Source organism: Ranitomeya imitator, chromosome 6 (assembly GCF_032444005.1).
Source record: "Ranitomeya imitator isolate aRanImi1 chromosome 6, aRanImi1.pri, whole genome shotgun sequence".
NCBI classification, from domain to species: Eukaryota; Metazoa; Chordata; class Amphibia; order Anura; family Dendrobatidae; genus Ranitomeya; species Ranitomeya imitator.
In genome coordinates this window covers 341,516,638-341,540,136 of record NC_091287.1, presented here as the reverse complement: position 1 = coordinate 341,540,136, position 23,499 = coordinate 341,516,638, and the positions used below count along the sequence as shown (strand labels likewise).

The window sequence follows — 23,499 nt, the reverse complement described above, 5'->3', positions numbered from 1 at the left end:
CAGAGACCCTGATTCCGTCTATGTATTGTTTACTGGGCTGGTTATCAAAGTTCTAGCAAAATCACTGTTTATCTGCTGCAGATCTACCAATTCTCTGTGAAAACCCCGCTCACACCACTGATTGGCAGCTTTCTGTGTACACGCTGTGCATAGGCAGAACGCTGCAAATCAGTGGAGGCGCTGGGGTTATAAAGAGCTCATTAACATGGAGGATTACATGGCAGGTTTACTAGTTCTCCTGTGATAATCTCCTGCTGATTTTCTCAAAACTGCAGCAAGCAGCCCAGCAAGTGACACATCGCTGGAATCAGTGTCTCTGCCCCTACATCATGCTGCGTTCAGATAGGTTGCAAAAAAACTGGTGACAGATTCCCCTTAACCCCTTAATCCCATATGACGTACTATCCCGTCCAGGTGACCTGGGACTTAATTCCCAGTGACGGGATAGTACGTCATATGCGATCGGCCGCGCTCACGGGGGGAGCGCGGCCGATCGCGGCCAGGTGTCAGCTGCCTATCGCAGCTGACATCCGGCACTATGTGCCAGGAGCGGTCACGGACCGCTCCCGGCACATTAACCCCCGGCACACCGCGATCAAAGATGATCGCGGTGTGCCGGCGGTGCAGGGAAGCATCGCGCAGGGAGGGGGCTCCCTGCGGGCTTCCCTGAGACGATCGGTACACGGTGATGTACTCACCGTGTACCGAGCGTCTTCTCCCTGCAGTCCCCGGATCCAAAATGGCCGCCGGGCTGCATCCTGGTCTTGCAGGGAGCACTTCCGGGTCAGGATCAGGCTGCAGCTCTAATCCTGCCCGGCTGTATGTCAGATCACCGATCTGACAGAGTGCTGTGCACACTGTCAGATCGGTGATCTGTGATGTCCCCCCCTGGGACAAAGTGAAAAAGTAAAAAAAAAAATTTCCACACGTGTAAAAAAAAAAAAAAAAATTTCCTAAATAAAGAAGAAAAAAAAAAAATATTATTCCCATAAATCCATTTCTTTATCTAAAAAAAAAACCCAAAAAAACAATAAAAGTACACATATTTAGTATCGCCGCGTCCGTAACGACCCGACCTATAAAACTGGCCCACTAGTTAACCCCTTCAGTGAACACCGTAAGAAAAAAAAAAAAAAAAAAGAGCCAAAAAATAACGCTTTATCATAACGCTGAACAAAAAGTGGAATAACATGCGATCAAAAAGACGGATATAAATGACCATGGTACCTCTGAAAACGTCATCTTGTCCCGCAAAAAACGAGCCACCATATAGCATCATAACCAAAAAAATAAAAAAGTTATAGTCCTCAGAATAAAGCGATGCCAAAATAATTATTTTTTCTATAAAATAGCTTTTATCGTATAAAAGCTCCAAAACATAAAAAAAATGATATACCGTATATACTCGAGTATAAGCCGAGATTTTCAGCCCAAAATTTTGGGCTGAAAGTGCCCCTCTCGGCTTATACTCGAGTCAAGGTGGGTGGCAGGGTCGGCGGGTGAGGGGGTGAGGGCGCTGAGGTATACTTACCTAGTCCCAGCGATCCTCGCGCTGTCCCTGCCGTCCCACGGTCTTCTGTGCTGCAGCTTCTTCCCCTCTTCAGCGGTCACGTGGGACCGCTCATTACAGAAATGAATAAGCGGCTCCACCTCCCATAGGGGTGGAGCCGCCTATTCATTCCTCTAATCAGCGGTGCCGGTGACCGCTGATAGAGAAAGAAGCTGCGGCACCGAAGACCAGGCAGAGGGACAGCGCGAGGATCGCCAGGACTAGGTGAGTATAGCATATTCACCTGTCCTCGTTCCAGCCGCCGGGCGCCGATCCATCTTCCCGGCCGGCGCCTCCATCTTCCCGGCGTCTGCGCTCTGACTGTTCAGGCAGAGGGCGCGATGACGCATATAGTGTGAGCGGCGCCCTCTGCCTGATCAGTCAGAGCAGAGACGCCGGGAAGATGGAGGCGCCGGAACGAGACGCCGGGAGCTGCAATCAAGGGAGGTGAGTATGTGTTTTTTTTTTTTTATTGCAGCAGCAGCAGCAGCGGCGGCGGCAGAGATTTATGTGGAGCATCTATGGGGCACAGTGAACGGTGCAGAGCACCGTATATGGCACATCTATGGGGCACAGTGAACGGTGCAGAGCACCGTATATGGCACATCTATGGGGCACAGTGAACGGTGCGGAGCACCGTATATGGCACGTCTATGGGGCACAGTGAACGGTGCGGAGCACCGTATATGGCACATCTATGGGGCACAGTGAACGGTGCGGAGCACCGTATATGGCACATCTATGGGGCACAGTGAACGGTGCAGGGCACCGTATATGGCACATCTATGGGGCACAGTGAACGGTGCAGAGCACCGTATATGGCACATCTATGGGGCACAGTGAACGGTGCAGAGCACCGTATATGGCACATCTATGGGGCACAGTGAACGGTGCAGAGCACCGTATATGGCACATCTATGGGGCACAGTGAACGGTGCAGAGCACCGTATATGGCACATCTATGGGGCACAGTGAACGGTGCAGAGCACCGTATATGGCACATCTATGGGGCACAGTGAACGGTGCAGGGCACCGTATATGGCACATCTATGGGGCACAGTGAACGGTGCAGAGCACCGTATATGGCACATCTATGGGGCACAGTGAACGGTGCAGAGCACCGTATATGGCACAGCTATGGGGAAATATGAACGGTGCAGAGCACTGTATGGCACATCTATGGGGCACAGTGAACGGTGCAGAGCACCGTATATATGGCACAGCTATGGGGAAATATGAACGGTGCAGAGCACTGTATGGCACAGCTATGGGGAAATAATGATCTATTTTTATTTTTGAAATTCACCGGTAAATGCTGCATTTCCACCCTAGGCTTATACTCGAGTCAATAAGTTTTCCCAGTTTTTTGTGGCAAAATTAGGGGGGTCGGCTTATACTCGAGTATATACGGTAAATGAGGTATCGCTGTAATCGTACTGACCCGAAGAATAAAACTTCATCAATTTTACCGGAACGGTATAAACGCCTCCCCCAAAAGAAATTCATGAATAGCTGGTTTTTGGTCATTCTGCCTCACAAAAAATCGGAATAAAAAGCGATCAAAAACTGTCACGTGTCCGAAAATGTAACCGATAAAAACGTCAACTCGTCCCGCAAAAAACAAGACCTCACATGACTCTGTGGACCAAAATATGGAAAAATTATAGGTCTCAAAATGTGGAGACGCAAAAACTTTTTTGCTATAAAAAGCGTCTTTTAGTGTGTGACGGCTGCCAATCATAAAAATCCGATAGAAAAAACGCTATAAAAGTAAATCAAACCCCCTTCATCACCCCCTTAGTTAGGCTAGGTTCACATTGCGTTAATGGGTTAACGCTAACAGACAGCGTTGCACGGCGAAAATGTCACAATTAACGTCGTGCAACGGGTCCGTTAGCACACCCATTGACAGCAATGTGATTTTCGGGTGTAGCGCATCGCTAGAGCGTGCCATTTTCGGCTCGCGCTAGCAAGGTGCCGTTCTTTTGTGGCGCGCCTCGGACGCTGCTTGCAGCGTCCGCAGCGCGCCCGAGGTCCGATTCCCGATCTTCCAGAGCGGGGACGTTAACGCGACCACTAAACATGACACCTAAAAAGACATTGCGTTAGCGCAATCCGCTAGCGCTAAACGGATTTCCCTAACGCAATGTGAACCTAGCCTTAGGGAAAAATAATAAAATTAAAAAAAAATGTATTTATTTCCATTTTCCCATTAGGGTTAGGGCTAGGGTTAGGGCTAGGGTGAGGGTTTGGATTACATTTACGGTTGGGATTAGAATTAGGGGTGTGTCAGGGTTAGGTGTGTGGTTAGGGTTACAGTTGGGATTAGGGTTAGGGGTGCGTTTGGATTAGGGTTTCATTTATAATTGAGGGGTTTCCACTGTTTAGGCACATCAGGGGCTCTCCAAACGCGACATGGCGTCAGATCTCAATTCCAGCCAATTCTGCATTGAAAAAGTAAAACAGTGCTCCTTCCCTTCTGACCTCTCCCGTGTGTCCAACCCGTGTGGGGTATCATCGTACTCGAGACAAATTGGACAACAACTTTTTGGGTCCAAGTTCTCTTGTTATCGTTGGGAAAATAAAAATTTGGGGGGCTAAAAATCATTTTTGTGGGAAAAAAAAAGGATTTTTTATTTTCACGGCTCTGCGTTGTAAACTGTAGTGAAACACTTGGGGGTTCAAAGTTTTCACAACACATCTAGATAAGTTCCGTGGGAGGTCTAGTTTCCAATATGAGGTCACTTGTGGGGGGTTTGTACTGTTTGGGTACATCAGGGGCTCTGCAAATGCAACGTGACTCCTGCAGACCAATCCATCTAAGTCTGCATTCCAAGTGGCGCTCCTTCCCTTCCGAGCTCTGCCATGCGCCCAAACAGTGGTTCCCCCCCCACATATTGGGTATCAGCGTACTCAGGACAAATTGGACAACAACTTTTGGGGTCCAATTTATTCTGTTACCCTTGTAAAAATACAAAGCTAGGGGCTAAAAAATCATTTTTGTGAAAAAAAAAAGAATTTTTATTTTCACGGCTCTGCGTTATAAACTGTAGTGAAACACTTGGGGGTTCAAAGCTCTCAAAACACATCTAGATAAGTTCCTTAGGGGGTCTAGTTTCCAAAATGGTGTCACTTGTGAGGGGTTCCAATGTTTAGGCACATCAGGGGCTCTCCAAACGCAACATGGCGTCCCATCTCAATTCCAGTCAATTTTGCATTGAAAAGTCAAATGGCGCTCCTTTCCTTCCGAGCTCTGCCATGCGCCCAAACAGTGGTTTACCCCCACATATGGGGTATCGTCGCACTCAGGACAAAGTGCACAACAACTTTTGTGGTCTAATTTCTTCTCTTACCCTTGGGAAAATAAAAAATTGGTGGCGAAAAGATCATTTTTGTGAAAAAATATGATTTTTTATTTTTACGGCTCTGCATTATAAACTTCTGTGAAGCACTTGTTGGGTCAAAGTGCTCACCACACCTCTAGATAAGTTCCTTAAGGGGTCTACTTTCCAAAATGGTGTCACTTGTGGGGATTTCAATGTTTAGGCACATCAGGGGCTCTCCAAACGCAACATGGCATCCCATCTCAATTCCAGTCAATTTTGCATTGAAAAGTAAAATGGCGCTCCTTTCCTTCCTAGCTCTGCCATGCGCCCAAACAGTGGTTTACCCCCCACATATGGGGTATGAGCGTACTCAGTACAGATTGTACAACAACGTTTGGCATCCATTTTATCCTGTTAACCTTGGTAAAATAAAACAAATTGGAGCTGAAATAAATTTTGTGTGAAAAAAAGTTAAATATTCATTTTTATTTAAACATTCCAAAAACTCCTGTGAAACCTTTGAAGGGTTAATAAACTTCTTGAATGTGGTTTTGAGCACCGTGAGGGGTGCAGTTTTTAGAATGGTGTCACACTTGGGTATTTTCTATCATATAGACCCCTCAAAACGACTTCAAATGAGATGTGGTCCCTAAAAAAAAAATGGTGTTGTAAAAATGAGAAATTGCTGGTCAACTTTTAACCCTTAACTCCCTAACAAAACAAAATTTTGGTTCCAAAATTGTTCTGATGTAAAGTAGACATGTGGGAAATGTTACTTATTAAGTATTTTGCGTGACATATCTCTGTGATTTAAGGGCATAAAAATTTAAAGTTGGAAAATTGCAAAATTTTCTAAATTTTCGCCAAATTTCCGTTTTTTTCACAAATAAACGCAAGTTATATCGAATAAATGTTACCACTAAAATGAAGTACAATATGTCACGAGAAAACAATGTCAGAATCGCCAAGATCCGTTGAAGCGTTCCAGAGTTATAACCTCATAAAGGGACAGTGGTCAGAATTGTAAAAATTGGCCCGGTCATTAACGTGCAAACCACCCTCGGGGCTTAAAGGGAACCTGTCACCCCGTTTTTTGAGATTGAGATATAAATACTGTTAAATAGGGCCTGCGCTGTGCGTTACTATAGTGTATGTAGTGTACCCTGATTCCCCATGTATGCCGAGAAATACATTACCAAAGTCGGCGTTTTCGCCTGTCAATCAGGCTGGTCTGGTCAGGTGGGCGTGTTCACAGCGTTCTTTTCTTCCCCAGGTTTCCGTTGGTGGCGTAGTGGTGTGCGCATGTCCAAGGTCCGGATTCCCTGTGCCCACGTGAAGACACAGCGCGCGATCTGCGCTGTCATTCCTTTCATCGGTGCGGGCGGCCATCTTCCTGGGGCCGCGCGTGCGCAGATGTAGTGCTCTGCTGCACGGGGCTTCAGGAAAATGGCCGCGGGATGCCGCGCGTGCGCAGAAGAGATCGCGGCGGCCATTTTCCCAAAGCCGAGTTTGCATCTCGGCTTTGGGAAAATGGCCGCCGCGATCTCTTCTGCGCACGCGCGGCATCCCGCGGCCATTTTCCTGAAGCCCCGTGCAGCAGAGCTCTACATCTGCGCACGCGCGGCCCCAGGAAGATGGCCGCCCGCACCGATGAAAGGAATGACAGCGCAGATCGCGCGCTGTCTTCACGTGGGCACAGGGAATCCGGACCTTGGACATGCGCACACCACTACGCCACCAACGGAAACCTGGGGAAGAAAAGAACGCTGTGAACACGCCCACCTGACCAGACCAGCCTGATTGACAGGCGAAAACGCCGACTTTGGTAATGTATTTCTCGGCATACATGGGGAATCAGGGTACACTACATACACCATAGTAACGCACAGCACAGGCCCTATTTAACAGTATTTATATCTCAATCTCAAAAAACGGGGTGACAGGTTCCCTTTAAGGGGTTAAAGTGGTTATCTAGGAATAGGGAAAAAATAAGTAAAGGAAATATCGTTTATAAATTACTAAATATCTTTAATAAGCTAAACACATTCAATTTCTTTCTCTCAGGAAGTAATCCGTGTAGAATTAAGTGTCTGACACTGACCGAAACCTGTCCTAGAATGTTAGTAGGACGAATGCCTGTGAGCATGTGCAGAAGAAGCTCTGCTGCGGTGACTAGGAGATCACCTATCCCATGCCCTGCCAAGCTATCCTCTCATTCTAGGTTTCTGTCAGTGTAACAAGAATGCGGTTAAAAAGGATCATAGTTTGCTTATTAAAATTATTCAGGTGTATATATATATATATATATATATATATATATATATATATATATATATATATATATATATATATATATATATATATATATATATATATATATATATATATATATATATATATATGTATATACCCGTTCCTTTAGTTATTTATTTCTATTTTCAAAGATCACCTTTTCTAATAAAAATGTATATATAAATGTAAAGGCGTTGACTTGGCCTCCAATTTCCAGATCTCAATTTGATCGAACTGTGGAATGTGCTAGACAAACAAATCCAATCTGTGGAGACCTCGCCTCGCAAGTTGCAGGATGTCTCTTTAAATGGAATCTGTCAGGATTTCACACCCCAAACTATGTATATGGGCATGTAGTTCTACAAAGACAAGTCAGCAATACCTTTACATGGCCAGTCTGTTCCTTAGTTACTGAGAAATCAGTGTTTGAATTGATGTGTAAATGGATATGGTAGATCTGAAGCCTCTGTCACTCCAGCTCTATTCCCCGCCCAGCGCCACGTCCTCCTGCTTACTGAAGACTCCTTTGCCTGAAGTCCCACAGATAAGAGGCCGTGGGGTGTGAAATCTTGCTGACAGGTTCCCTTTAGTGTGGATGAAGCCCATATCTTTATGTTAGATATCGATGTTTCCATTTTAGGGAAATCTCTCATTAAAATCTTAGGCAAATGAATAGTAAGAGCGTCGGGGCGGTATAGTGCGCAGTGATGTAATAGAGAGCCGGACTATCAGTCTGCAGCCCAAGGCAATGATGGCGCTGGCAAGAAATCCCACTTGGGAACACAGGTCACTGAGAAAAGAATGACCTGCCTGTCACTGACAAGAGGTAGGCATCGAGTGGGCAATAGAAAGCGGCAGAGCCGCAAGTGCAGTATCCAACCTCGCTGCATGTGCAGCCCATGTGCATAAGATTTCAACAGTGGATGTCTCTAAAATAAAAGCATGGATTTCTAAAAGAAAGGTATGGATGTAAAGGAACATTACATACATGACATTAGCTTGGGGTATAAAAACATGACTGTTTCCCTTTAAAGAGTATAATGCTCTCCTTTATTATTTAATGGAGGGAATCAAGCATTTTAACCACTTCTTGACATTATACGTCAATGAACACCAGAAAAAAAAAAGACAAAAAAAACTATGCTTTATCATCATACCGCCGAGTAAAATGCGATCAAAAAGACAAATGTAAATATAATTATTTTTTCTATACAAGTTTTTGTTGCGTGAAGGCGCAAAAACTATATAAATGTGGTATCGTTGTAATTGTACTGACCCAAAGAATAAAGCTTCCTTATCAATTTTTGCACACGCAGAACAGCATTAAAAAAAAAGTCCCAAAGAAAATTCATGAATTGCTGTTTTTTTGTTCATTCTGCCTCAGAAAAATTGGAATTGAAGGCTTATCAAAAAATGTCATGTGGCCGAAAATGGTTCTAATAAGCCGTCATCTTGTACCGCAAAAAAATAAGCCCTCACTTGACTGTGGCCCCAAAAAAAAAAAACTATATAAATCTGTTGTCAATGTAATCGCACCCACCCCGAAGAATAAAGTCGCCTAATCACTGATACCAATTCTTCACCTGCTGTAGATTTTTTTTCATTCTGCCTCCCAAAGATCATAGTAAGGCTCAGCACTGTGGATGTTGTCTGGCCTGTGATTTGGGGCAGTGTCCATCTTTTTAGGCGTGCGTAAAAGCACGATTGGGCACTGTATTGTGCACCTCTGAAAAGGACAATGCTGAACAGAGGCCAGACGGAATCCAGAGTAACTCTGCTGCCTCATTATAGTGAATGGATCCCTCGGGGGTTTCATCTGAATCACCTCACTTGGAGATTTAGGGCTCATACTCGCTTGCGAGAAACTCTGAGTCTCGCACGGCAATACCCGGCGCTGCACTCAGGAGCGTGCGGCTGCATGTATCCCTAGGCGGCCGCACGCTCCGATCTGAGTGCCGGCAGCTAACATGTGAGACTCATCCGAGTTTCTCGCAAGTGAGTATGAGCCCTTAGATGGAAACTCTGATGTAAGTGCTCAGTGTAGAGCGCCGAATAAATGTGATCCAAAATGTTAAGTAAAATGTTCCCAATAAAAGCTTCAACTTAATCTACATAAAACACCCCACTCAGGTCCGTCATCTGTTAACGGAAATATATAGGGCTTTCAATTTACAGTTAGTACAAAGGCTCTGAAAACGCGCTATGGCTCCTTGCCCCCCAAAAAGAAATCCAACAAATTCTGCTTTCCCAAATCCAAATGTCCCTCTCCCTTCTGACTCCCTGTGTGCATAAACCAGATTTAATGTCCACATGTTTGGCATTTTTGTAGCTATGAGAGCCCACCTAATTTACGGGTGAGTGTCTCCAGAAGCATGAGCTGGACACAATGCACTGGTCACTACCAACAAATAAAATAACACTCTGTAGCGCTATATCATGCAAACCTGAAATATAACATTTGAATTGCTTTACTGTACTAGAAAATGTGAAAAATTGAGAAAACTTAGTGCATCAAATGGCCAATTCCTGTGTACCCGGCAGACTCGATAAGGCAATTCTCGTTGCATTCTATAGCGCTACAGAGTGCTACTTTATTTGTTGGTTTTATATGGAGTCAAAATAGTCACTACACTTGTAGATAAATTCCCAGAGGGGTATAATTTCCAAAATGGGGTCACTTGAAGGGGAATTCTGCTCTTCTAGCACTTAGGGGCTCTGAATATGGAGTCCGTAAACTATTCTAAGAAAATCTGCACTCGAGGAGGCAAATAGCGCTCCATCCCTACAGAGTCTCACCGTACGGCTAAGCAATACTGTACAGGGGTATTGCCACATTCAGCAGAAAATTTTGGGTCATATTTTGGTTCCATTTTTACCCACTTCTCCGTGTTAAAATGTAAAATCTGGGGCTAAAACAAAATTTTAGTGGTAAAATTATAGTTATTTTTTCTTCACTGCCCAATGTATACAATTCTGTGACACAGCTGTGGGGTCATTATGATCACTGCACCTCTAGATTAATTTATTGGTGGGTGTAGTTTGTAAAATGAGGTCATTTTTTGGGGGGTTCTGCTGTTCTGGCACCTCAGGCACTCTGTCAATTTTACATGGCACCTGCAAACCATAACCATAAAATCTACACTACAATATGGCTCTCCTTCCCGTCTGAGCTTTGTACTGTGTTTCAAAAGTAGTTTTCGACCACATATGAGGTATTGGTGTAATCAATAGAAATTGCATAACAAATTTTGGGGTCTGTTTTCTCCTTCTATCCTTGTGAAAGTGAAAACATTTGATGGCTAAAACACTTTTGTAGGAAAAATAGATATATTTTTTTTTCATTTTCTCCGAGCAACCTAAAATTCTTTGAAGTACAATCTCCTACTGAAGTGTATTACAATTTGTTCTTATTGTGTTGCCCTCCAGAATTATAAACCACATGGTTTAATGAGTTTGATGAAGGTACAACAGAAAGAAAATCGAGGACCTAATGCTCGGATTAAGATTCTGAATTCGATCCTATACAAAGCATTGACCGGCCTCCTGAGCACGGCAGAAGTCTGTGAGCAAGTTTTTGATCTTCAAATTGAACTATCAAAGGTAATGTGTGGCTGTGTTATAAGATAGGCTTAACCTGTTCATAACTTCTTAAAGGGGTTATCCAAAGCTTGTGAATTCATGACCATCTTTAGAATATGTGATCAGTATTTCACGGGGTCCACCACTCGATAAACAGTTTTCAGCTCCCATTGCGACAGGGTGTACACAGTGTACAGACCCCATAGAGTACAGCTTTGGTACTGCGGTTCAGCTCCTATTCACTTAAATAGGAGCTGGGATGCAGTATCTGGAAACGACCCCCATATTGTGTATAGAGCTCTGACGGCTGTTGATCCCCCACTGCTTGACATTGATAAACATATCCATTAGGATAGCTCATAAATACACTGCTCAAAAAGGGAAAAGTGAAGGGAACACTAAGATCCCACATCCTAGATATCACTGAAATATTCCAGTTGCAAATCTTTATTACATAGTGGAACGCGTTGAGAATAATAAAACATAAAAATTATAAATGTAAATCACAATGGAGGTTTGGATTTGGAATGATACTCAAAATCACAACGGAAAATCAAATTACAGGCTTATCCAACTTCAGTGGAAATGCCTCCCTCAGTACAAGGAAAATAATGCTCAGTAATCTGTGGCCTCAATGTGCCTGTTTGACCTCCCTTCAACGTCTGGTCATGGTCCTGATGAGGCGGCGGATGGTCTCCTGAGAGATCTCCTCTCAGTCTTGGATTAAAGCATCCGCCAAGATCACACCCATCCTCAAAAAGCCCTCCCTCGACCCATCCTCTGTGTCTAGCTATCGCCCGATATCTCTTCTCCCTTATGCCTCCAAATGACCGCGACACCACAAAAACACTAGTGCATGCCCTTATCATCTCCCGCCTTGACTACTGCAACCTCCTACTCTCTGGACTCCCCTCTAGCACTCTGGCACCACTCCAATCCATCCTACACTCTGCTGCCCGACTAATCTACCTGTCTCCCCACTATTCCCCAGCCTCTCCCCTATGGCAAGCCCTTCACTGGCTTCCTATCGCCCAGAGACTCAAGTTCAAAATCCTCACAATGACATACAAAGCCATCCACAACCTATCTCCTCCATACATCTGTGACATGGTCTTCCGGTACCTACCTACAGTCATGGACAGAAATTTTGAGAATGAGACAAATATTAATTTTTCCAAAGTCTACTGCTTCATTTTTTCTAATGGCAATTTGCATATACTCCTGAATGTCAGAGTGATTAGCTTAACAGCAATTACTGTACTTGCAAAGTCAATATTTGCCCAGAAAATGAACTTTAACCCCCAAAACACATTTCAACATCATTGCAGTCCTGCCTTAAAAGGAGCAGCTAACATCATTTTAGTGATTGATCCGTTAACACAGGTGTGGGTGTTGATGAGGTCAGGGCTGGCGATCAATCAGTCATGATTAAGTAAGAATGACATCACTGGACACTTTAAAATGAGGCTGGTGCTTGGTATCATTGTTTCTCTTCAGTTAACCATGGTTATCTCTAAAGAAACACGTGCAGCCATCATTGCACTGCACAAAAATGGCCTAACAGGGAAGAGTATCGCAGCTACAAAGATTGCACCTTAGTCAACAATCTATCGCATCATCAAGAACTTCAAGGAGAGAGCTTCCATTGTTGTCAAAAAGGCTCCAGGATGCCCAAGAAAGACCAGCAAGCGCCAGGACCGTATCTTAAAACTGTTTCAGCTGCGGGATCGGACTACCAGCAGTGCCGAGCTTGCTCAGGAATGGCAGCAGGCTGGTGTGAGTGCTTCTGCACGCACTGTGAGGCGCAGACTCTTTGAGCAAGGCCTGGTTTCAAGGAGGGCAGCAAAGAAGCCACTTCTCTCCAGAAAAAAACATCGGGGACCGACTGATATTCTGCAAAAGGTACAGGGAGTGGACTGCTGAGGACTGGGGCAAATCCCCATTTCGATTGTTTGTGACATCTGGAAAACAGCTTATTCGGAGAAGAAGAGGTGAGTGCTACCACCAGTCTTGTCTCATGCCAACTGTAAAGCATCATGAAACCATTCATTTGTGGGGTTGCTTCTCAGCCAAGGGAATCGGCTCACTCACAGTCTTGCCTAAAAACACAGCCATGAATAAAGAATGGTACCAGAATGTCCTCCAAGAGCAACTTCTCCCAACCGTCCAAGAGCAGTTTGGCGCCCAACAATGCCTTTTCCAGCATGATGGAGCACCTTGCCATAAAGCAAAGGTGATAACTAAATGGCTCATGGAACAAAACAGAGATTTTGGGTCCATGGCCTGGAAACTCCCCAGATCTTAATCCCATTGAGAACTTGTGGTCAATCATCAAGAGACGGGTGGACAAACAAAAACCAACAAATTCTGGCAAAATGCAAGCATTGATTATGCAAGAATGGACTGCTATCAGTCAGGATTTGGTCCAGAGGTTGATTGAGAGCATGCCAGGGAGAATTGCAGAGGTCTTGAAGAAGAAGAGTCAACACTGCAAATATTGACTTGCTGCATTAACTCATTCTAACTGTCAATATAACCTATTGGTACTCATAATTTGATTGCAATTATATTTCTGTATGTGATATAAACATCAGACAAACACTAATAAAAACCAGAGGGCAGCAGATCATGTGAAAATATAATTTTGGTGTCATTTTCAAAGGTTTTGGCCATGACAGTACACGCAACCTCCGATCCTCTCAAGACCTCCTTCTCTACTCCCCTCTTATCTCTTCTTCCCATAACCGCATCCAAGACTTCTCCCGTGCTTCCCCCATTCTCTGGAACTCTCAACCCCAACACATCAGACTCTCGCCTACCATAGAAACCTTCAAAAAGAACCTGAAGACTCACCTCTTCTGACAAGCCTACAGCCTGCAGTGATCCTCAACCCACTGAACCGCCGCACAACCAGCTCTACCCTCTCCTAGTGTATCCTCATCCATCCCCTGCAGACTGTGAGCCCTCGAGGGCAGGGTCCTCCCTCCTTATGTACCTGTGTGCCTTGTTTTTTTGCTCATGTTTAATGTATTTGTCTATATTTGCCCTGTATTCACATGTAGTGTCCCATGGAATAAATGGCGCTATAAAAATGTATAATAATAATGTGGTGGTTTTTTTTCCCTTCCATATAGTAGTCTGCAGAATAAGACAGTCATCCTATTCACTGAAGAATCCTGATACCCAGGCTTTTGCTAGCAACCATATGTGCACACATCTTTTAGATGCCAGCATACCTGCATTGCGTTTCAAACAGAAGATACTTCAGGAAATCTGTGTTTTTCTTGAAACATCTAATTTGTTGTTTTTGCTGTGGCTTTGCCACCAATATCTTTATTTCTCTTTTTAATTTACATATAGAATAGTGCTGGCTTCAAAGCAGAAGCCACGTGACAAATGGTCACTTCTTTTAGTCACTTCACGGCTTTTGAAGCCTAAAGCAGTAAAAAGAAGTGAAAACAGATGGAATGTACAAGTGCTTCTCACAAAATTAGAATATCATCAAAACGTTAATTTATTTCAGTTCTTAAATACAAAAAATTAAACTCATATATTATATAGTCATTACAAGCAGAGTGATCTATTTCAAGTGTTAATGTTGATGATTGTGACTTACAGCCAATGAAAACCCCAAAGTCATTATCTCAGTAAATTAAAATACTTTATAACACCAGCTTGAAAAATGATTTTCAAATCGGAATTGTTGGCCTCCTGAAATGTATGTTCAGTAAATGCACTCAATACTTGGTCAGGGCTCCTTTGACATCAAAGACCTCGCCCTATCCTGGATCTCCTCAAACCTTTCCAACCGCACATTCAGCGTCTCCCACTCCCACACTACCTCCTCATCCCACCCTCTCTCTGTTGGAGTCCCCTAAGGCTCTGTTCAAAGACCCCTACTCTTCTCAGTCTATACACTTGGCCTGGGCCAACTCATAAAGTCCCATGGATTCCAGTACTACCTTTATGCTGATGACACTCAGATCTACCTTTCTGGCCCAGACATCACCTCTCTGCTGTCCAAAATCCCAGAGCGTCTCTCAGCCATATCCTCCTTCTCTCACGTCCTCAAACTTAATGTAGACAAATCTGAACTCATCATCTTTCCTCCATCTCATAGATCTTCCATACCTGACCGATCTATCGCAATTAACCACATCACGCTTTCCCCTGTACCGGAAGTCCGCTGCCTCTGAGTAACCCTTGACTCTGCCGTCCTTCAAACCGCACATCCAAGCCCTTTCCACCTCCTGTCGCCTCCAGCTCAAAAATATCTCCAGAATCCGTCCTTTTCTCAACCATCAATCTACTAAAATGCTTGTGCATGCCCTCATCATCTCCCGCCTTGACTACTGCAACATCCTTTTCTGTGGCCTCCCTGCTAACACCCTTACACCTCTACAGTCCATCCTTAACTCTGCTGCCCAACTAATTCATCTCCTCGCTGCTCCTCCGCTCCCCCCCCCCCCCCCTGCAGATCTCTTCACTGGCTCCCATTCTATCAGCGTATCCAGTTCAAATTACTAATACTGACCTACAAAGCCATCCATAACCTGTCTCTTCCATATATCTCTGAACTAATCTCCCGATATCTTCCCTCACGTAATCTCCGGTCCTCCCAAGACCTCCTTCTCTCCTCCACACTTATCCGCTCCTCACCCAACCGCCTCCAAGACTTCTCCAGAATATCCCTCATCCCTTGGAATTCTTTGCCCCAACACATCCGACTATCAACCACTTTCGGGTCCTTCAGACGGAACCTGAAAACCCACCTCTTCAGGAAAGCCTACAACCTGCACTGACCCTGCTGCCTCCTCACCACTAACGAAGCTACCGCCTCACCAACACCGGAGCTCCTATAACCCTCAACCTGTCTCCATCCCCACCATCCTGTAGAATGTAAGCCCGCAAGGGCAGGGTCGTCACCCCTCTGTATCAGTCTGTAATTGTTAGTTTGCTTACTGTAAGTGATATCTGTAATTTGTATGTAACTCCTCATGTACAGCACCATGGAATCAATAGTGCTATATAAATAATAATAATAATTACTGCATCAATGCGGCGTGGTATGGAGGCGATCAGGCTGTGGCACTGCTGAGGAATTATGGAAGCCCAGGTTGCTTTGATATCAGCCTTCAGCTCGTCTGCATTGTTAGGTCTGGTGCCTCTCATCTTCCTCTTGACAATACCCCATAGATTCTCTATGGGGTTAAGGTCAGGTGAGTTTGCTGGCCAATCAAGAACAGTGATAATGTTGTTTTTAAACCAGGTATTGGTACTTTTGGCACTGTGGACAGGTGCCAAGTCCTGCTGGAGAATGAAATTTCCATCTCCAAAAAGCTTGTCGGCAGAGGGAAACATGAAGTGCTCTAAAACTTCCTGGTAGACGACTGGACTGATTTTGGTCTTGATAAAACACAGTGGACCTACACCAGCAGATGACATGTCTCCCCAAACCATCACTGATTGTGGAAACTTCACACTAGACCTCAAGCAGCTTGGATTGTGTGCCTCTCCACTCTTCCTCCAGACTCTGGGACCTTGATTTCCAAATGAAATGCAAAATTTACTTTAATCTGAAAACAACACATTGGACCACTGAGCAATAGTTCAGTTCTTTTTCTCCTTGGCCCAGGTAAGACGCTTCTGGCATTGTCTATTGGTCATGTGTGGCTTGATACAAGGAATGCGACACTTGTAGCTGATGTCCTGGATACGTCTGTGTGTGGTGGCTCTTGAAACAATAACTCCAGCAGCAGTCCACTCCTTGTGACTCCCGCCCAAATTTTTGAATGGCCTTAACAATCTTTTCAAGGCTGCGGTTATCCCGCTTGCTTATGCACCTTTTTCTACCACACGTTTTCCTTCCATTCAACTTTCCATTAATATGCTTAGACACAGCACTCCGTGAACAGTCAGCTTCTTTAGCAATAACCTTTTGTGGCTTCCTCTGCTGATGGAGTGTGTCAATGACTGCCTTCTGGACATCTGTCAAGTCAACAGTCTTCTCCATGATTGTGAAGCCTACTGAAACTGAGACCTTTTTAAACGCTTAGGAAGCCATTGCAGGTGATTTTTAATTATTCTAATTTACTGAGATAATGACTTTTGGGTTTTCATTGGCTGTAAGCCATATTCATCAACATTAACTGAAATAAACACTTAAAATAGATCACTCCGTTTGTAATGACTCAATATAATATGAGTTTCACTTTTTGTATTGAACAACTGAAATTAACTTTTTGATGACATTCTAATTTATTGAGAATCACTTGTATCTCAATCAAGCCATTTTGACATTGCAGTGCATATGTTCTTTCCTTTTGGTGTCTTTTATTTTCTTTTTTAAGCTCTTTTTCAGGCAGAGGTCATGTGCACTTACTCTTAGGCATCAGGCACTAAACAGAGCAGTAGAATTGTTTAACTGCTTAGATGCTATGGTAAATGGTAATTGCGTGGTGTAAGGTGTTTGACAAAAAGAAGAGACTCACAATTAAGTAAATGCAGAAATTTTAAATATACATACTAAAATATTTAACCTCTCTCCTTTATCTGGTGTTTTTCTAAGCACCTTCAAATACGCAGTCATAAACCCTTTAGTTAAATCATCCCTAAACAGAACTGCTCTGCTAACTACAGACCTGTCTCTAATTTTCTCTTCATTACTAAACTTCTTTATGACTTTTTTGTGACTTTGTGACTTTTTTAATTGATACTTTACAATCTGGTTCCCACACTTTGCACGCCACAGAGACTGCCCTTAAAGTCTCTATTGATCTGTTAACTGCCAAATCTAATGGTTGCTACTTCCTTTGGTTCTCCAGAATCTTTCTGCAACATTTGACACTAGCTCCTCTTCTCTATACCCTGCTCTCAGTCTCAAGGATACCACACTCTCTTGGTTCTCCTCCTACCTCTCTGACCATTCCTTCACTGTATCTTTTGTTTCTTCTCCTCCGCTTCCCCTTACTGCTGGGGTTCCTCAGGGTTTAGTCTTGGGCCCCCTCCTCTTCTTTTCTCAATATATCACCCCTATTGGACAAATCATCAGCTGGTTCAGTTTTCAGTGCCATCTCTATGCTGACACCCAATTATACACTGCTTCTCCTGAAAACACCCCTGCATTGCTACAAAATACCATTGATTGTCTTTTTATTTTATCTAACCACATGTCTTCAGCTTATCTGAAACGAGGATCTTTCCAAAACCTAACTTCTTGGGTTTCCTCTCTCTAATAACCTACCTACATTCAATATTACCATTTCTGTTGGAAGTTCTACCATAATTCTCAATCAACACAATCTCTGTTGTGGGGTTACATTTGACTTGCATCTTTCCTTCACTCCCTATATTCAATCACTCGCTCATGTCACCTGCACCTCATAAACATCTAAAAAATGTGACCTTTTTCTTACTTTTGATGTGAATCATTCTTGTCTGGACTACTGCAACTCTCTTCTATTTGGTATCCCTCTTGTTAAGCTCGCCCCCTATTACTAAACTTCCCAGTCTCCAATGTATCTTGAATGCTGCAGCCAGGGTTGTGTTTTTGTCCAGCCACTACATTAATACCTCTATTCTGTCAGTCATTGTACTGATTCCCCTTCAACTACAGAGTTCAATATAAACTTATCACTCTCATCCACAAAGCTCTCCACAGTTTAGCACTGCCCTATATCCCCTCCCTCATTTTTGTCTAGCACCCTATCAGTATTCTCCATTCTGCTAATGACCTAAGACTAACATAGTCTACAATCCGAACCTTACAATAATGCCACAAAAGATGTCTTTCGTAATGCTCCAATTAATTATTTCTTGGTCTCTCTTCCTAACCTTTCATCAAAATTTGGTCCCTCATGTCATCTGTTCCATCACCCTCCATAAGCACTCTTTAATATTTTGTATCTGATAAACACAACAGTGGTACCCAATGGTATTATATAAAAAGATACCCAATTCACTCTTTGAACAAGAATATTAAACAAATCGTTAATTAGATACCCTGAGATCACCGTATGTGAAGAAATTTGAGTGGAAACCACTAAAGGAGGAGACAATGGTCCGTGCTCTAAACATGAAAGAAGGCCGAGATCCACCCAAGCAAAGAATATATGGTAAAACAGTAAATTTTTATTGAAAATAGTCTGACAATAGACAAAGGAATTACATTCCGAAACGCGTGTCGGGGTGCACGGTTACAAGACCTTGGCGGCATTTAACCCCTTAACGATCGCCGATACGCCTTTTAACGGTGGCCGCTAAGGGTACTTAAACCACAGCGCCATTAATTAACAGCGCGCTGTGGAAAAAGTAAATAGCGCCCCCCAGAGTCGGATTTTCTCCGGGGTCTCGGCTGCCGGGGGTAGCCGAGACCCCAGAGAACATGATTCGGGTTTTTTTTTTTACCGACCCCGCATTTGCGATCGCCGGTAATTAACCGTTTACCGGCGGTCGCAAAAAAACCCCCCAAAAAACGCGATTTCTTTTTAATTTCTCTGTCCTCCGATGTGATCGCACATCAGAGGACAGAGAAATGGGGTCCCAGGTAGCCCCCCAATACTTACCTATCTCCCCCGGTGCTCCTCGTGGCTCCAGATTGGCGCTGCCATCTTCAAAATGGCGGGCGCATGCGCAGTGCGCCCGCTGGCCGGCACCGGGAGAATCTTTGGGGTCTTGGCTGCCGGGGGTAGCCGAGACCCCAAAGAACATGATCGGCGTCGGTTTTACTGACCCCTGTTTTGCGATCGCCGGTAATTAACTGTTTACCGGCGACCGCAAAAAAAAAAAAGAAGCAAAGTGTAATTCTCCGTCCTCTGATGTGATCGCACGTCAGAGGACAGAGAAATAGCGGGATTCGGGGACCCTATCATACTCACCGGTGTCCCTGGGTCCTCCTGCTGCTCCTCCTGGCTGCTGGGGAAAAGAAAATGGCGGGCGCATGCGCAGTGCGCCCGCCATCTATCGCCATCTGCCGGCAGGAGAAGAGCAGTTGGGGCTAAAATTAGTGCTAGGGTTAGGGCTAGGGTTAGGGTTAGGGTTGGGACTAGGGCTGGGGTTAGGGATCGGGCTAAATTTAGGGTTGGGGCTACATTCAGGGTTAGGGTTGGGGCTAAATTTAGGGTTAGGGTTGGGGCTAAATTTAGGGTTAGGCTTCTTTCACACTTATGTCGGTACGGGGCCGTCGCAATGCGTCGGCCCGACATACCGACGCACGTTGTGAAAATTGTGCACAACGTGGGCAGCGGATGTAGTTTTTCAACGCATCCGCTGCCCAATCTATGTCCTGGGGAGGAGGGGGCGGAGTTACGGCCACGCATGTGCGGTCAGAAATGGCGGATGTGACGTACAAAAAAACATTACATCTAGGGTTGGGGCTAAAGTTAGGGTTAGAGTTGGGATTAGGGTTAGGGTTGGCATTAGGGTTATGCTTGGGATTAGGGTTAGGTTTGGGATTAGGGTTACGGTTAGGGTTGTGATTAGGGGTGTATTGGGATTAGGGTTAGGGTTGGCATTAGGGTTACGCTTGGGATTAGGGTTAGGTTTGGGATTAGGGTTAAGGTTAGGGTTGTGATTAGGGGTGTATTGGGATTAGGGTTAGGTTTGAGGTTAGGGTTGAGATTAGGATTAGGGGTGTGTTGGATTTAGCGTTTTGATTAGGGTTATGGTTAGGGTTGACATTAGGGTTGTTTTGGGGTAAGGGTTGTGATTATCGTTAGGGTTAGTGATTAGGATTATGGATCGGGTTGGGATTAGGGTGTTGGGGTTAGGGTTGGAGCTAGAATTGGGGGGTTTCCACTGTTTAGGTACATCAGGGGGTCTCCAAACACGACAGCCAATTTTGTGCTCAAAAAGTCAAATGGTGCTCCCTCCCTTCTGAGCTCTGCCATGTGCCCAAACAGTGGGTTACCCCCACATATGGGGCATAAGCGTACTCGGGATAAATTGGACAACAACTTTTGGGGTCCAATTTCTCCTGTTACCCTTGTGAAAATAAAAACTTGGGCTACAAAATCTTTTTTTTTGAAAAAAAAAATATTTTTTTATTTTCACGACTCTAAACTTCTGTGAAGCACTTGGGCATTCAAAGTTCTCACCACACATCTAGATAAGTTCCTTGGGGGGTCTAGTTTCCAAAATGGGGTCACTTGTGGGGGGTTACTACTGTTTAGGCACATCAGGGGCTCTCCAAACGCGACATGGCGTCCGATCTCAATTCCAGACAATTCTACATTGAAAAAGTAAAACGGCACTCCTTCTCTTCCAAGCTCTGCGGTGCGCCCAAACAGTGGTTTACCCCCACATATTGGGTATCGACGTACTCAGGAGAAATTGCACGACAACTTTTGTGGTCTAATTTCTCCTGTTAGCCTTGTAAAAATAAAAATTTGGGGGCAAAAAGATCATTTTTGTAGAAAAAATGCGATTTGTTTTATTTTTTTATTTTTTTTTTTTTTTAATTTTCACGGCTCAACGTTATAAACTTCTGTGAAGCACATGGGGGTTCAAAGTGCTCACCACACATCTAGATAAGTTCCTTAAGGGGTCTAGTTTCCAAAATGGTGTCACTTGTGGGGGGTTTCCACTGTTTAGGCACATCAGGGGCTCTCCAAACGCGACATGGCGTCCAATCTCAATTTCTGCCAATTCTACATTGAAAAAGTAAAACGGCGCTCCCTCATTTCCAAGTTCTGCGGTGCGCCCAAACAGTGGTTTACCCCCACATATGGGGTATTGGCGTATTCAGGAGAAATTGCATAACAAAATTTATGGTTACATTTCTGTTTTTACACTTGTGAAAATAAAAAAAATGGTTCTGAATTAAAATGTTTGCAAAAAAAGTTAAATGTTCATTTTTTCCTTCCACATTGTTTCAGTTCCTGTGAAGCACGTAAAGGGTTAATAAACTTCTTGAATGTGGTTTTGAGCACCTTGAGAGGTGCAGTTTTTAGAATGGTGTCACACTTGGGTATTTTCTATCATATAGACCCCTCAAAATGACTTCAAATGTGATGTGGTCCCTAAAAAAAAAAAAAAAAAGGTGTTGTAAAAATGAGAAATTGCTGGTCAACTTTTAACCCTTATAACTCCCTAACAAAAAAAAAATTTGTTTCCAATATTGTGCTGATGTAAAGTAGACATGTGGGGAATGTTATTTATTAACTTTTTTTCGTGACATATCTCTCTGATTTAAGGGCATAAAAATACAAAGTTTGAAAATTGCAAAATTTTAAAAATTTTCGCCATATTTCCATTTTTTTCATAAATAATCGCAAGTAATATCGAAGAAATGTTACCACTAACATGAAGTACAATATGTCACGAAAAAACAATCTCAGAATCAGCGGGATCCGTTGAAGCGTTCCAGAGTTATAACCTCATAAAGTGACAGTGGTCAGAATTGCAAAAATTGGCTCGGTCATTAAAGGGAACCTGTCACCCCGAAAATCGCGGGTGAGGTAAGCCCACCGGCATCAGGGGCTTATCTACAGCATTCTGTTACCTGTTATTTTATGTTATCTGTTATGTTACCTGAAAGAGGAGAAAAAGACGTTAGATTATACTTACCCAGGGGCGGTCCCGCTGCTGGTCAGGTCAGATGGGTGTCCCTGGTCTGCTGCGGCGCCTCCCATCTTCATTCCATGACGTCCTCTTCTGATCTTCAGCCACGGCTCCGGCGCAGGCGTACTTTGTCTGCCCTGTTGAGGGCAGAGCAAAGTACTGCAGTGCGCAGGCGCCGGGACTCTGTGACATTTCCGTGGCTGAAGATCAGAAGAGGACGTCATGTAAAGAAGATGGGAGGCGCCGCAGCGGACCAGCGACACCCATCCGACCGGACCAGCAGCGGGACCGCCCCTGGGTGAGTATAATCTAACGTCTTTTTCTCCTCTTTCAGGTAACATCGGTGGGCTTATCTACAGCATTACAGAATGCTGTAGATAAGCCCCTGATGCCGGTGGGCTTACCTCACCCGCGATTTTCGGGGTGACAGGTTCCCTTTAAGTACCAAATTGGCTCTGTCACTAAGGGGTTAAAGGTATATCCCCCTAATATTTTCTTCCACTTTTTTGTGCACATGGCACTTTAAAATATATACTATTAGGCATTTTGTGCACATGGCACTTTGAAATATACATTATATAACTTTTTGTGCACTTCCAAACGTATGCACCTTATTTTACTTATAGTTTCTGATGCTATGCACTGATATACTGTATGTGATCACATTTTTTTAAATTTCTACTTTTCATCTAATGCAGCAATTTTATACACTTTTTAATCACTTATTAATTTTTCATTATATATATATATATATATATATATACAGAAAACAAAAGAAACAGCCGGACAGCACTACAACCAAAGCATATGGTGGAAACCGCTCACCTGTATGTGACAGGCCACTATATCCGGTCCTGGGTGCAAAGCTCCGCTGGAAACGATCCACATGTAGATACCAAAGAACAAAAGAAGTAATGGAGCGCACTCGCTGAAGGTCCGGTGCAAGTAACTTTATTCACACAAAGTAAAAATCATCTTCACGACCGGGGGTGCTGAGCAAAGAAAAGCGGCGAGGCTAGACGACGGCCGTTTCGCGCCTGGCTGGTGCTTCGACGGGTCCCTGTACTTAGACAGATATTGGCTGGTTCATGCAGTGTTAATGAAAAATCCTACTTATTATAATGATGGCTGGACCATACATGCCAAACACTTCTTACCTTTTGTGTCCTCACTTTACACCATATTTACTCTATC

At 44.0% G+C, this 23,499-nt stretch overlaps 1 protein-coding gene across 1 annotated transcript in view; it reads left to right on the top strand.

Annotated features, from left to right (window-relative positions):
• RBFA (ribosome binding factor A) overlaps positions 1-23,499 on the top strand; it is a 49,315-nt gene that overhangs the window by 739 nt on the left and 25,077 nt on the right. Inside the window, exon 3 of the mRNA XM_069730911.1 lies at positions 10,594-10,767. Within this exon, the coding sequence (XP_069587012.1) occupies positions 10,594-10,767 (174 nt within the window). The remainder of the gene's footprint in view (positions 1-10,593; positions 10,768-23,499) is intronic.